The sequence below is a fragment of the Haemaphysalis longicornis genome, unplaced genomic scaffold, assembly GCF_048455015.1.
Source record: "Haemaphysalis longicornis isolate Haplotype H1 unplaced genomic scaffold, Haemaphysalis longicornis Haplotype H1 scaffold_1, whole genome shotgun sequence".
NCBI classification, from domain to species: Eukaryota; Metazoa; Arthropoda; class Arachnida; order Ixodida; family Ixodidae; genus Haemaphysalis; species Haemaphysalis longicornis.
The window spans coordinates 142,449,834-142,463,892 of record NW_027526203.1 but is presented as its reverse complement, the minus strand read 5'-3'; the positions used below and the strand labels follow the sequence as shown (position 1 = coordinate 142,463,892).

General features: G+C 48.2%; 1 protein-coding gene across 1 annotated transcript in view; it reads left to right on the top strand.

The window, feature by feature from the left end:
- The window catches only part of LOC144154934 (uncharacterized), a 118,433-nt gene that overhangs the window by 93,145 nt on the left and 11,229 nt on the right, over positions 1–14,059 (top strand). The window contains exons 10-12 of the mRNA XM_077686070.1: positions 7,524–7,781; positions 11,725–11,928; positions 12,639–12,785. Coding sequence (XP_077542196.1) covers positions 7,524–7,781; positions 11,725–11,928; positions 12,639–12,785 — 609 coding nt within the window. The remainder of the gene's footprint in view (positions 1–7,523; positions 7,782–11,724; positions 11,929–12,638; positions 12,786–14,059) is intronic.

Genomic DNA, 14,059 nt, shown 5'->3' with positions numbered 1-14,059 from the left:
GCACGAGCTTCACAGCCTTATTCGGGCGAGTCTGCCAACAACTATGACGCAAACGTGGTCCCAATTGAATACGGCCAGCGATATGCGCTCTTCGAACGCGTGTGCGCTGTGCAACGAGCTCAGTGCGTTTGGAAGCCCCAGCACTCGGCCTTGTTGGCGCACATAGAGTTTATGCCTGCGCATCCACGTGGAATCCCTCAGTACACCCGTTTCTACGCCCTGCCTAAGTTCCAAGTACCAAAATTCTCGGGCGGCCGACTCGACAGGCAAGATTTCTGGAACCAAATGACGGGCCTAATGCACTTGAGCTTTATTTTGCCATGCATCGATAAATGCAGCTACTTGTCATGCTATCTGAGGAATCCCGCGAACAACTTAATCGATATGATAACACTGATTGACGATAATTAGGCCGGTGCCGTCAAAATTCCTACGAAGCTGTGCGCGTGAAACAATCTTTTCCAAGCTGACAACACAGAAACGTTTCTCACCTTGGAACCTGTGCATAGCTCTGTGCATATTGGCAAAGCTTCGGGCCTTTTACGACACGGTGACTCTCTTCATTGAGGCGTTCAGGGCGAAGAAAGCCTCCCTGAACAAGTACTCGCTGGTGCTTCACCGCCTCAGACTAGGCACTACCTCGACCTTCCGTACCCACAGAAACTGGAGGATCTGACGCTAGGCGCGCTCATGATCTGCGCTACACAGTGCATTATACAGTGTGGGTGTCACGAGGCAGCGACGCTGATATACAAAACAAACTCGAATTTGAGGAACGGCAATAGGACAATCCTCCTCTACGAAAAATAACGGCTCCTTCTATCCACCAGGCAATTAACTCCTCACTTCCAAGTTACTTTGTCGGGCTCTGCTATTCTCCTCGCAAACCGGCTGAAAATACGAGGACGTTCAACAGAACAGACTTAACCCGCACAACATCCACCTACTGGAGACTCACACCGGCCAAATATCGCGACTTGTGCGGCATGTCCCTGCGCGAGGACGAGGCTATTGTGAGTCACATCGACTTAAGGACACACACGCCCTCCCTATTTACCCTGGGCGCACGTGCTACCAAGAGTACCTCGTCGTCGGCCTCTCAACGCTCACATTACCGCGACCATACAACACACATTATGCTGCTGTAAGCTTCTGCAACCCCAAGTGCTGCTTCCGCTGCTCTACTTCACACGTGTACATTTATTACACCATCCAAAATTATAAATGTCCACCGGAAGGCCCAACATACCACCTCGCCCTACTTCATACCGAAAGAGCCGTCCTATCCTCCCTCAAGATACACGTACCCACCCCTTCCGCCACGCATGTATATTGATGTTCTCTATCCCTCTCTCCTCCACGGCAACATGCACTCCACCTACCACTCACACAACGTCACTTGGCGGGAGCACAAAACCACGGCAGGCACTGCCCCCCTCCTCGATCATTGTAAAGGTGAAAATTTGTCATTCATTGGACTTGACTTAGAACAGGCCAGTCGTGTAAAAGGAACGCTGTGCGGTAGACTTTTTTATGTACAGGCAGTGCAGGCCCGTGTCGGGTGTATTTTTGATTGCATAAAAACTGTAAATGATTCGGTTTAACAGAAAATAAGGCAAATTACTTGACAAAAATTTCCAGTTGGATAACTCATACGTATGACAGCAATTAAAAACTGACTCCGACCATGAAAGTTTATCAAAACAACATTACAGCTTCCCTACGGGTTGTTCACAATGAAATGAAGGGGTGAAACGGATCCGGTTATGTTGCCTTCAAGATGGGACGTAGGCAACGAGCGTACACGTGTGGGAAGTTGCCGTCATTGCTATTAAGGGTGCGCTCCGTGGTATGGATTGCCATGAACTCACGATAAAACCGTGAGCTCCAGGTATTCTATTTTTCCATTATTTTCGCATTGATCCAGTCTATTTTATGGCGTCTTTCTTCTGCGTGTTCAGCCGCAGCGTTAGGTGATAAAATTTTCTGTCGTACGTCGTACATACGCTGCTTGAGTCCTTTCTGAAAATTGCCTGTCGAGCCCATATGTATAGCTTCGATCGCAGTCTCCGTAGGGGACTGCGGAGGGAAGGGGAGGGGGGGGGGAGGGGGGGGGACCAGGGAATTTTTATTTCGGCCGCAGGTCCTTGACGTTCGGCAGGGTGTGCCTTAGCTTTTGTGTTGGCACACGCGCTGCCTGTACAATGTAAGGGCGTGGAACACGTGCCAAGTGCTCGATAATCCCAGGTACTACATACGGTATCCGAGCACGATTCTTGGGAGGCGTGTCGCCGGACGGTGGAGGGCGGGCTATGTGCTGCTTCACGGACCGTACAAACAAGTAAGGGTAACTACTAGCAGAGAGGTCGCGACGCACGTGCTGTTGTCGGCAGCGATGTTTTCCCGTTTCTTGCAAACCCTGTTCGTACGACTGAAGAGTGAGGCGGTTGAAGACCTCTTGTGAAAGGTAGGGTTCACAGAGTTGAACTGCAGGTAGAGGCCCGTATGGGTGCTGTTTATGTATACGCCGAACGCCAAGGTTTTCCTTCTGAACGCAGAAATTGGGCTACTTTGTGATACGATATCGACATGGTAAAAAAATTACACCATCCCCCCGAAGGAAACTATGTAGTGATGCAAAGCATCCCGGAGTTCCGCCCCCCCCCCCCCCCCCCCCCCCGTCGCGCGCGCGGCAGCTTTCGCGGCGGCGCGGTCGCGTTGACGAGCGGCATCCGGATCCGTTGACGAGCGGCTTGGCGACGCTGGCATTTCGAAGCGGCTTCTCGTTGGCGAACCGCATCCCGATCGGCTTGGCGACGTTGGCGTGCCGAAGCGGCTTCGCTTTCTCGCGGTGTGGGATCCGCTGCTCGACACTGGCGTTTCGAAGCGGCTTCACTTTCGCCAGTTCGCTGACAGAATTGTTGGCGTCCATTCAGTTCATCGGACAAGCAGCAACTGAGGGAGCGGCGCGCGTAGGAGAAGAGGAGGAGCAGCGCGCGGGCTATCGCACAGCTGGCGTGGAGAGAGGGAGAGGAGGAGAGCGGCGTTATCGCACAGCTGGTGGGGAGAGGGGGAGAGGTGCGGACGGACGCCGACGGACGGACATAGCCCTGAGCAAGAGATGCTTTGCATCTAAAAACGCACTAGACGGGGATAGAAGAACAGATAGTGACACGGGACGTGCGCTAGTCCCGTGTCACTGTCTCTTCTTCTGTCCCCGTCTAGTGCGCTTTTTACCATGTTTTCCTTCTCGCCTGGTGAGGAAGTCAAGGAATGCAGCTGGCCGTAGTGCTCTTCCTGTACGCTAAATACGATTGCTTCATTCTTGCTGTTCAGGTGGGCTGTGCATGCAGTCAATGCCTCCTCCTCGATAACGGCCAAGCAATCCTCTACATACGGTAGAAAAGCTTTCAACGCAGGACCGAACGAATTGAGTCCGCATCGCTCAAGCCACTCCATCGTAAGGATTGCTGCCTTGACCGATACGGCAGCGCTTATCGCTGTCCCGTGTACTTGCCTTTAAAAAGAGCGCTCGAACGTGAAGTAGATGCACTCGAGGCAGAGCCACAGGAGCCGCCGCATACCCAGAACATCAAGAGGTGTAAGTTCGGGAAAATTTGCGTCCCTTTCTAGGTCTGAACATTCGTTAACTGTCAAGCCCGTTGGTATGCTCGTGAATGGGGAGTGTACGTCAAAAGACACCGGAAAGTCGAAATCTTTTTGGGCAAAGTCACGTACCTTGTGTATGAAGATACCGCAGTGGCGGAAGTGTGTTGCGCTGTTCCCTACAAGTGGTCGCAGCACGCGCAAAGGCACTCCCAGGTGAGCCTCTAGGATAAGTTACCGAAAAAAAAAATTCCATGCATTAACTCATTCCCAGCGCAGACTGCGATCGAAGCTAAGTCGCGAGACAGGCAATTTTCAGCAGACCCAAGCAGCAAATGTGCGACGTGAGAAACAAAAAATTCCCCCGCATTTCCCCGAGGGGGAGAATGTGAAAGTGCGAATGCACGGTTGTCGGCCCGCTTGCGGCGCTTGCGCTCGGACCCCGGAGCCCACCGCCCACCGCCCCGCAGCCCACCGCCCACCATCAAGCCGCTATAACGCCGCTGAGTCGCCAACGCACGCCGCTGACGACGTAGTTTGAATGCGTTAAAGATATAAGGCGCGTCACTAACACTGATATCAGCGTCGCCTCCGTGGCTTGGTCGGTAGAGCGTCGCGCTGCGGCCGCAAAGTCCTCGGATCGAAACCTGGCGCCGGATGCTGTTTCTTTTTTAAATATAGAGGAGCACTGCGGACGCCGACGCCGCCGCCGCCGCCGCCGCCGGCGGTGGATGGTTTGGGGTCGCTTATAAAGTGCATTCGCACTTAAAACGTACCACCTAACGCTCTGGCGTGACCACGCAGAAGCAAACCGCTGTGAAATAGCCTGGGCCAACGGGGAATCAATGGGAAAAAGAAAAGAAATGGACCTCACGGCTTCATCTTGAATCCCTTACAATCCAGACCACACAGCCCAAATTTAATGGAAATGACAGCAACTTTCCACACGAGCACGCACGTTGCCTACGTCACATCTTGAAGGCTACTTAAACGCATCACTTTTGCCCTCATATATTGAGAACAAGGCTTCCTAAGGGAACTAAAACGTCCTTGTTTTATGAAGCTTCATGTTAAGACTCAGTGCTTATTTGATGTCATCTGTTTTTTCGACCAGATGGTCTTCCGTCCAACTGTTGATCTTAACACTTACGTATGTTGGAAAACATGGTGCTCAAAGCTTGCAGGAGCGTAGAACAGGCGCAGCCATGGCGATGCCACTTATGAAATTTTTGCTTCCGTTACGGGTTACTTACTGCCTTCCACCGCTGCAATGATGTGGCGCTCGCGGGACGACGCGGGATCACCACGCAGGAAAACCTCAAGTGAGGTCACGGCCATAAAATACAGTTTATTCTACGTTAAGTGATTGGAATTCGACCTGTTCGGGAATGCTCATCCGCAGTTTGTGAACCCTGGGACGCAAGACAGTGACTTCGTTCTACAGAAGGCGAAAATCGGCAGTGCTCTGCGTGGCGTGGTATCGAACAATGGCGATACCGCTCACTCATTTTCTGCTGCTGTGGCGGGCTACTGACTTGTTTCTGCGCGAATAGTTTCTTGTATTTATTTTGGTGGTTTTACCACAAGTAGCACATGACTGGATCAAGAAACACTCGCCAACGAAGTCACGTTGTGTCTTTTAGGGGCTCGGGATGTCGTCGTCGTCGTTTCATGTGGTCACGGTACTCAGACACCGGGACACTCGTTTTCCAACGCCTCGCACTGGAACGTTTCCTCTCTTTGGGCAAAAAACGCGTACAAAAAGAACACCCCGGACACTCGTTTTCCAACGCCTCGCGATAGAACGCTTCGTCGTTCGAAGAAACGAGACTTTTACAGCAAAGTTGTATACCTCTACCCACCAACGGTTTCATCTCCGTGGGCAAAAATGCCAAGGCGCAGGGAACACACTTATATTGCCTGTCCTCAGGTCTCATGTTAGTGGAGATGCGTTTTAGGGCTACAACTGCCGTTTTTATATTTGTGTTGTTAATTGGTTGTAGTAATGCGAAATAAAACCTGAACGTGATGAATTGCTTGCCGTGCCAATATTTTTGATGTTCACAAAGTTTTTAATAGAAACCTTATTTATAATATCGCGTTAATACAGGTAGAGCAGGGTGTTGCCCTTCATTCTTTGAATGAGAGAATATCAACTTTGTGAGATTCCTGCACATTCAAATTTTCACGCAGTGGTGAATGACTCTAAGCAAGACTACAGAAAAGAACATGTCATATAGAAAATTTATAATCAAAGCTTCATAACGTTGAACACGGCTCACGGAATGCATTGTCGTCTTTTACGGCATAGAGAACGTAGATCCCAAGGAATTATAACCGACGTCGCAAAACACGATTGATGTGCAACGAAGGTAAACCTAGAAGTAAAATATTAATTTCCTTCCACTCTGTGAGAAAGGATGACGTGAGAAAGGGACAGAGTCCACGCAATGCGCGAAACAAAACATATTTTCGTTATAATTTGGAATACCGCGCACTTACTAGCAAATAAGCTAAATGAAACTTGTAAGGACCCAAGCTCTATTCTATCGGACAGACTCGGAGCTGTCTGACTCACTCCCGCGTTGTAGGCATCTTACTGTTTATATAACACACCAACCCAATCCGCTCGACCACTGAGGGCACCGGACAGGTGGCATTGGGCCGCTTGATGTCCACGTTTTTACCTCGAGCCAGCACAAACGACATGTCACCAGAAAGGGCATAAAACCTAAAGCTGTGCGTGCACGTCTCTCTCCCACCCTCTACTCCCAACACATGCAAGCATAAACCGATATTGGTTATGCGCGCGTCTTAGAAGTCAACCACAGCGTCGAAAATATCGCTCCGAAAGACCTTGAAGCTGAAACTTAATATTGGCTCAAGTCAGCCTTCGAAGCCGACAAGTTGCTGTTCTTCTGGGAGGAATTCACAGCTACTCGACGGGGTGGAACTTGAGGCGGCAACGGCGGTGGCAGCGACTTCCCGTTGTTTTTGCCCCCATTTCCGCTTGTGTACGGGGTGACGCTTCTTCGATTCCCGCTTGTCTTCTTCCATGCGAACGACAGACATCCTTCGCATAGCGACTTAAAGCCTGAAAGTCTTCGATCTTTACTCTAGCGGACAAACACTTGTCTTCCCATTTCTCTCCCGATCGTAGCATCTCCTCTTTATGTACCACACCAACCAGGACCCAAATCGCTCGATTTCGGAGGACATCTGACAGGGCGCATTTAGCCATGAAGCTTCCACGTTTAAAAGAATTATGTGCTGATGCCGCCGTTTCAACCGGGCAAGTTTCTCTTCAACGGGAAGAGATTCTCAGCTACTCGGCGAGGTTGCATTTGAGGCGGCAACGCCGGCGGCTACATGTTCGGCGCCGGCACCTTTCGGTCGTTTTTAAGCCCATTCGTGCTTCTGTTGATCCTCCGATATAACCTGACAACGGCGCTACCGCCGCTGTCAGCCTGTTCTGCAACTTGTGAAAGTGGCGTCGGTGGTGGCGAGGATGATAACAGTAGTGAAAGAACGGTCGGCGGTGGCGAGGAGAAGCCGCGGACAGGCGCACAGCTTATTAAGGTTTCGTCTCTCTGACTTTCAAAGCACATAACTATTCTGCCGGGAGTAAAGAATTGGAGTAAAGGAATTATTAATTTCTTCTAACATCATCTTTGTGCGGTGCACAGTGCACGGTTTTGGTAAGCTACCTTTCCGAATTTTGCATACTATTTTATCGGATGGCCGCACGATGTGTAAGGACGGTTCTCGCCGCGCAGTTAACAATTGTCAAAACAATAATTTTACTGCAAGCCAAATATACATTTCTAATATGCTAACATACATTTCAAAGCAAAAGCGTTGCTTCACTATGCATGCTTTCGCGGTGTTTATCTGATACTTTCATCCTCTACTTTCAGATGACGCGCATGAGTGCTTCTGCCCTGTCCAAGAATCCTGCGGCATACCTCGTCTCAGTGGTCGCTGTAGATTGCACAATCATACCTGCCTCTTCATGCAACTCTCCCAAGATTGCTGTTGGCATGCTCTGCATACCCTTCGTGCTTTACTCGATATCCGCCCACGTCGGAGCCCTGAAAACACTGTGCTGTGCATCGTGGCAGCTCGTGCCCTTCCTGGTATTCCTTCCCTGGGTGAAGCTCCAGACGAAGCTCTGGGTGAGGGTGCAGTGCGTTCGTTCAATACTTTTGGACGGAGATGAAGCTCTTTCTACTAGTGTATACTAGTGTCTTCACAGCCGAGGCTTACGGTATACTCCTTGTCGTGAACCATATCTTCGAAACTAAAATTCCCCAGTCGATAATCTATACTGATTCCTTAAGAGTTACACGGACATTGTCATCACACAAATCTTCTAAAACACATGTAGCCAATCTTCTGATTAATACAATTATGTCTTTATTGCGTTAGGCCTCAAAGTGACCTTGTGCTGGGTGCCAAGTCACTCTGGGAGCGCAGGGAACGAGACCGCAGATCAAATGGCCGTTCCTGCTGCACTTAGTACCACAGTTGACATAACAACTGTATCCTGGGGAAAATAGCTTCAAATGAAAAAAATCAGAACTTCCAAATTTTTTTTTCAGAATTGTGGATTGTCTTTCGAGGTTTTATTTTCCTTCAGGGCAGGAAAAATGGCTCATCGTTGGGGTGATAACAGACGTTAAAGCACTGTTCCCTTCGAGTGTCTTTTCAACTATAGCGATATTTACCGCAGTTCACTAGTTTGTGTAATGTGTATGGACGATGATAAGTGTAACATTAGGGGCAAGACGAGAGCGGATTGGATCAGGGAACAAACGCTTGTTAATGTAGAAATTAGTGGAAATTAAGATAGAACAAATGGGTGTGGGCAGGGCATATAATGCGAAGGCAAGAAAACCATTGGTCATTAAGCATAACAGAGTGGATCCCTAGAGAAGGCAAGCGTGGCACGGATGGTCAGAAATTTAGATGAGCAGATGAGATAAAGAAATTTTTGGGGAATAAATTGGTCGTGGTTAGCACACGACCGGGATAATTGGAAATTTCTGGGAGAGGCCTCTGCCCTGCAGTGGGCGTAGATAGGCTGCTGCTGCTGCTGCTGCTGCTGATGATGATGATGACTATTTTTTGATAGCCGAGGAGCAGACATTGTCCGTTTTTGCGGCCAAATAGTCCGAAAAGTGTGGGTATATAGACCTCTGGTGAGAGCATCCTAAATCATATCTGCAGTTCGCCTGGAATGTGCATGTTCACGCCCGTGAATCCAGCGGAATAAAATGTTTTGCACCCAACCGCACAACATCGCGCAGCCACTAAACATGAGGTATTTCCCAAAGATGTTCCTTTTCAGATCAGCAAATTTGGGGAGATTCGGTGAGCCACACATGCGTCGTGCCATTTTATGCAAAAGGTGGCCGACGTTTTCAAGAAATTAGACTGTCAAGAGGAACTCTCCTCAAACCTTTAAAAATAAGCGTCGTCCACGACAAGCAGCACAGATGATAAACAAATTGAGTCTCATTCTACAAAACATTCCTCTCGTATCCAAAACAGTGCATTGATTTTTTGCATAAACTGCTATAGTTCAGGCTTATTTAAATTCACATGGTACGTAACATGTAAAATACCTATAACAACACCACTATAACAATATTGTCGCGAAGCCCCCGGTTCCTTTGCTTTTTCTCTTCTGTAACATCCCTCTCCGGACGCCTAGCCCCGTTTTTTCCAAGAAGCGCATGAGGAGTGGGTCTCTGCGCGCTGACCGACCGAGAGCGCGGCTGTTGAGGGGGCGAGCCATCGCCTCGGCTTGTGTTACCGCGGCGTTCCATTCCCCCTGTGGCGTGTGCGCTGCTCGCCTTCGGGCTCCGTGTCCCCAGTGTTCTTCAGACGACCTTCCTGTTTTTCCCTTGTTTACTTTAGTGCGTTTTGTCTGAACTACTTTCTTTACACGCATGGTTCTCCAAGCGGGCGCCTTCGAGTTTGAACTTGGTGTCTTCTGTGTTTGATTCCTTCCTTTTCACTTTGGCGGGAACATGTCTGATTGGAGCTAAGAACCGTCTCCCCGATTGGCTGCAGAAAGCCTTGTTCCCTAGCGTCCGCACTCTCCAGGATGCACTTTTCCCCAAATACATCCCCCACCAGACCGCTTAAGCGAATATAACGCGGCCCCTCTGGCTATTGAGAGGGGCGCAGCGGGCGGCCTGGACCAGGACTCACTTCAGAAACTCTGCTGCTCGTCGTCGTGCCCTCCCGCCGGGAGACCGAGATCCAGTCAGCCATGTCCCGCTAAGTACTCTTGATCTATTGACTGTCTTTCTCATTTATGTAACCAGTGTATTCGTTCTGATTCTTATGTGCTAAATGACATCAATGTTAACGGTAAATTAAACCAGTTAACTTTAAAACTTCGTCAACGCCTCGACTTTTTCCCTCCGAACGGCATGCTACCGTAGCGGCAAGTGTTGAACCAAAATACGCCGTTACAATATAACATGTGTAAATGTTAACAACCACTGAATAATTCCTTCTACTGGTGTAACAAGTAAAAATAAACCACTTACTAAAGTGTGTCTACACCCAATTACTGTTTACAATAGAACGTGACATATTGTGACCAACGCGGCTCGAATGATACCAGGCAAACCTATACATTGCGCCGCGTTTTCAATGCGTGTTGAGTACGCCCGTGCATATTTGCAAAAGGCGAAGACGCTACAGCACTGCTGGTTACTTGCGTTGTATTCGCATTGTTGCCACATTTTATTAGAAATAACCCACTGCTCCTCCCCTCGACCGCGCCAGCTGCCAATGCGCAGGCGGTGCTCTGTTGTGCTATCGTTAGCGGCATTCGCTTATGGGAAGGGGGGGGGGGTTAAACGGACTATCTTCTTAGTTCGATACTTTAACCTCGTTTTTTTTTACTTCCCAACAATCGTACCTATGAATACTTGTCAGCGCTCACGAACAGGTTAGGGCTCACGCTGAGCAAACTGTCAGCTTTAATTACACCAAGTGTGTGCCGACTCGTCTGTTTACCGACAGCAATTACTCCACAGCATGTACGCTATTACTCAATGACTACAGAAAGTGAATAGCTTCAACAGAACTCTGTGTGGTTGGGTTAAACTTCAGGAAAAGACAAATAAACCAACCAAGGGCCTTATTAGGAGTGGTCGCAACGGTTCGGAGCCTTCTCGGCTGCTTCACCAGTGGGTGGCTGTGTTCGACCCCAAGCAGCACTCACATCAGATGGCTTTCTTTTTCCTTTTCTAAACGCTTTTTTTCTGCTGTACGCGCAACGACAAGAAACGAGAAGAAAAAGAAAAAAAAAGAAGCCACTTTGTATACTGTTGCTGGTGGTTCCCTACAGTTACAAAGAACGAATTACCTCAGGCCGCCAGCATGCTTGACCCTACCGTCTGGAAACGTACCTTCTTACAAAATGTGAAACAAAATACTACCGACGTTAGTACCTTATCTCTTTTGACTTACTTCCTTTTTACATGGCTATAAAATTGATTCATTGATTGTACGTTTTAACGCACCGACGCTACACAGGCGGTGAAGCGCGCCGTAGTGGGGGGATCCGGATTAATTTTGACCACCTGGGGACCTTTACCGTGAACGGAAATCACGAACACAAGGGTGTTTTTGCTTTTCGCCTCCATCAGAAAAGGGGCGGCCGCGGTCGGGAATCGAACCCGCGGCCTTGGTCTCAGCAGCGCACATGGCCAGAAAACCGCCACCAGCTCTAGAAAGGAGCTGGAGAACTTTTCCAGAGGCTTTGAATTAAATGATTAGTTTTACAGCTTCCCGCGTACGGGCACACGACATATCGGCATTTCCTCCGGAGCATTACGTTAAAGTCACCTCAGCTTGTACTGCACTGCTTTTTCTGAATTCAGTAAATACTTTTCGTGATTAAAAATGTTACAGAAAAACAAAACCCGTGAAGTCCCCGTAATCTAGAATAACAGGCGTGGTCTGCTCTAAATTCCCCCTTCACTAGACCCACCATAATCATGTGACTGTAACGGTTGATTCTATGTTCGTCGGAAAGTGTTTCGAGCCTTCAGACAATACCAGCTTGGTATCATTTCTCTTTTTTATTTTTAGGCAAGGATTATGAAGCTTCGTGACGCGCGCTTGAAAAGGATGGCTGATTTACTGTCTTCCATACGACTGGTCAAGTTCTATGCTTGGGAAGAGCCCTTCACAAGCTTCATTGCGGAAATCAGGCACCGTGAGATCAGCCAGCAGTTCATAGCCAACTTGTTGGACGGATTCATGGACACCCTCTTCTCCTCTTCAAGCTCGGTGGTAAAAGATAAATGTCTCCGGAATACCGATACTGTACTCATTTGTGGTATTTTTACTTCCGGACATGCCATGCGGTAGTGCACTTGGCAGTGGTAGTGCACAAAAACAACTTGTAGACTTCGTAAATGTAAAGATAGCACGTATATTTTGCACCGGATTATGTGAACTTTGCTTGAAGTGTACACGTAGAGTTCGCTCATTTGCACTAGCCATTTGTTTTTCACAGCCCTGTGAATTCAGCGTCCGCACTTTCAGCGCCCGTGTTTGTTTCCTTCTCGTGTTCTGTTTAGTTTATTTGCGCTGTTTTTTTTTTTTTGCCATCAGTATGAATGAACTAGCCCGTCTTCACACTCGTAGTCCTGTTTAACAGTTTGACATTTTATGCCGAGAACAGTGTATTTTAATGTCTGCATAGCTGGTATTATCAGTTTCATTCACAACATTACCATTTTTTTCTTGTATCATAGACACAGAATAGAACTTGCAACGAACGACATATTTCCCAGAATATTCTGTCCCTTGTCGTTGCACGACTATCTCCGCAATCGCATTTTAAAATCGGCATTAAGAAAACGTTTGTTATCGTAGACCAAAACGCCAAAATGTTTTCATTCTCTTTCGCTATCTCAGCAGAAACCATATATCATTTATGCAGATATGTTAAGCGAACAATGCCTGCAAAGAATCTTTGCGTTCTCATACGTTTTCAGATGACCCTCATACTCTTCGGAACGCAGACATGGTTTTACACCGAAACAACTCTGACAGCCTCGCTATCCTTTCCATGCCTCTACGCGCTGTCTCTTGTGGACCCTACCACTACCACGGTAGTGATTGCGATGAGAGGTTTTATTTCGGTGAGTCACTAGGTTCCCTAGTCACTGCGACAACAAAAAGGATGTTTTTGCTCAGTCCATTCAAACAGATTTAGTGCGCAGTCTACTTGCGCTATATAACTAACGCTAAATACACCATGTTCAAAGACTTATCTGGAGCTATGTACGAAGTAGTAATAACTATTGATCAAGCGAACTATTCATCACATCAGGTCAATATTCGGCGAAAAAATGTTGTACCTAGGACGGATAACTTTGAAACAGTTCTGCAGTCACGTACTAGCTACTCTTCTGAATTTTTTTGTTCCCCCTGACACTTATATTTATCGTCTATTGTTATATTTATATCTTTCAAGACGTCTTCATCAAGTTATAAATTATCTTAGTGTAAAAAAGGGAGTACAGCTGTGAAGGAATTATTCCTCGAGCGACAGGATGCGGGAAGCACGAGGTAATCCATTTCCTTACCTTTACTGAAACATTTGCTGTCACATCAATGAATAACGGTGCAATTATTGTTTTGAGCGGTGATTTATAGCATTTAGTTGTAATGCTAACCAAATAATGAGCCTACAATAGAAACACTTAATACCAAGTACACGTAAAAAAGCTCGCCTTACGAGGCCTTTGTATCGCAACCGTAAATACCAGAAGCCGGCCCGTACGGAAGTTAACCGCACCCTAGGAAATCCGCCTCTTTCACAACGCTAATGTGCGTGCGCCTGGGCCTGGCGGAGGAGGCCAGAAACAGCCTGGCAGGGGTCGGCCGGTCTGCTCCGCGGTGACCCCACTGCTGTCTGCGGCTGTAACTGAGCCCGTGTAGTGAAAGAATGCGAACGAATTCGGCCCATCAAGAAAACAAAATGCACTACGTTTTACGAATGCAACTGTCGCGCAAACCATAGTATGAAGGCAGAAATTTCTGTTTCTATCGACTCGCCAACCCCGAAACGGGAGTAAAAAAAATCAAGAGCTATCCACTACGGCACCATGCATGATGTCCCGTCGCATTCACACCAGGCATTCACATCACCGGTGACGACAACCTGGTGGCCCACCAAATCCAGAGATCTCCTTTTTATATTACTCCGACGACGATACGAACACACCAGCCGACCGAAAGTTGCCTTAGTACGACAGGTTCATTGACCAAGGCGGCCAGTAGATCCCGAGAAGATTCGGGCCGCGATGAATGTGCCTCTATTTTTATTAGTTCGTAAAGTGTAATAAACGTCGTCAAGTCCACGAAGCGAGCGTACCTTCACACTATCTGTGCGATCCGTATTTCGTGGCTA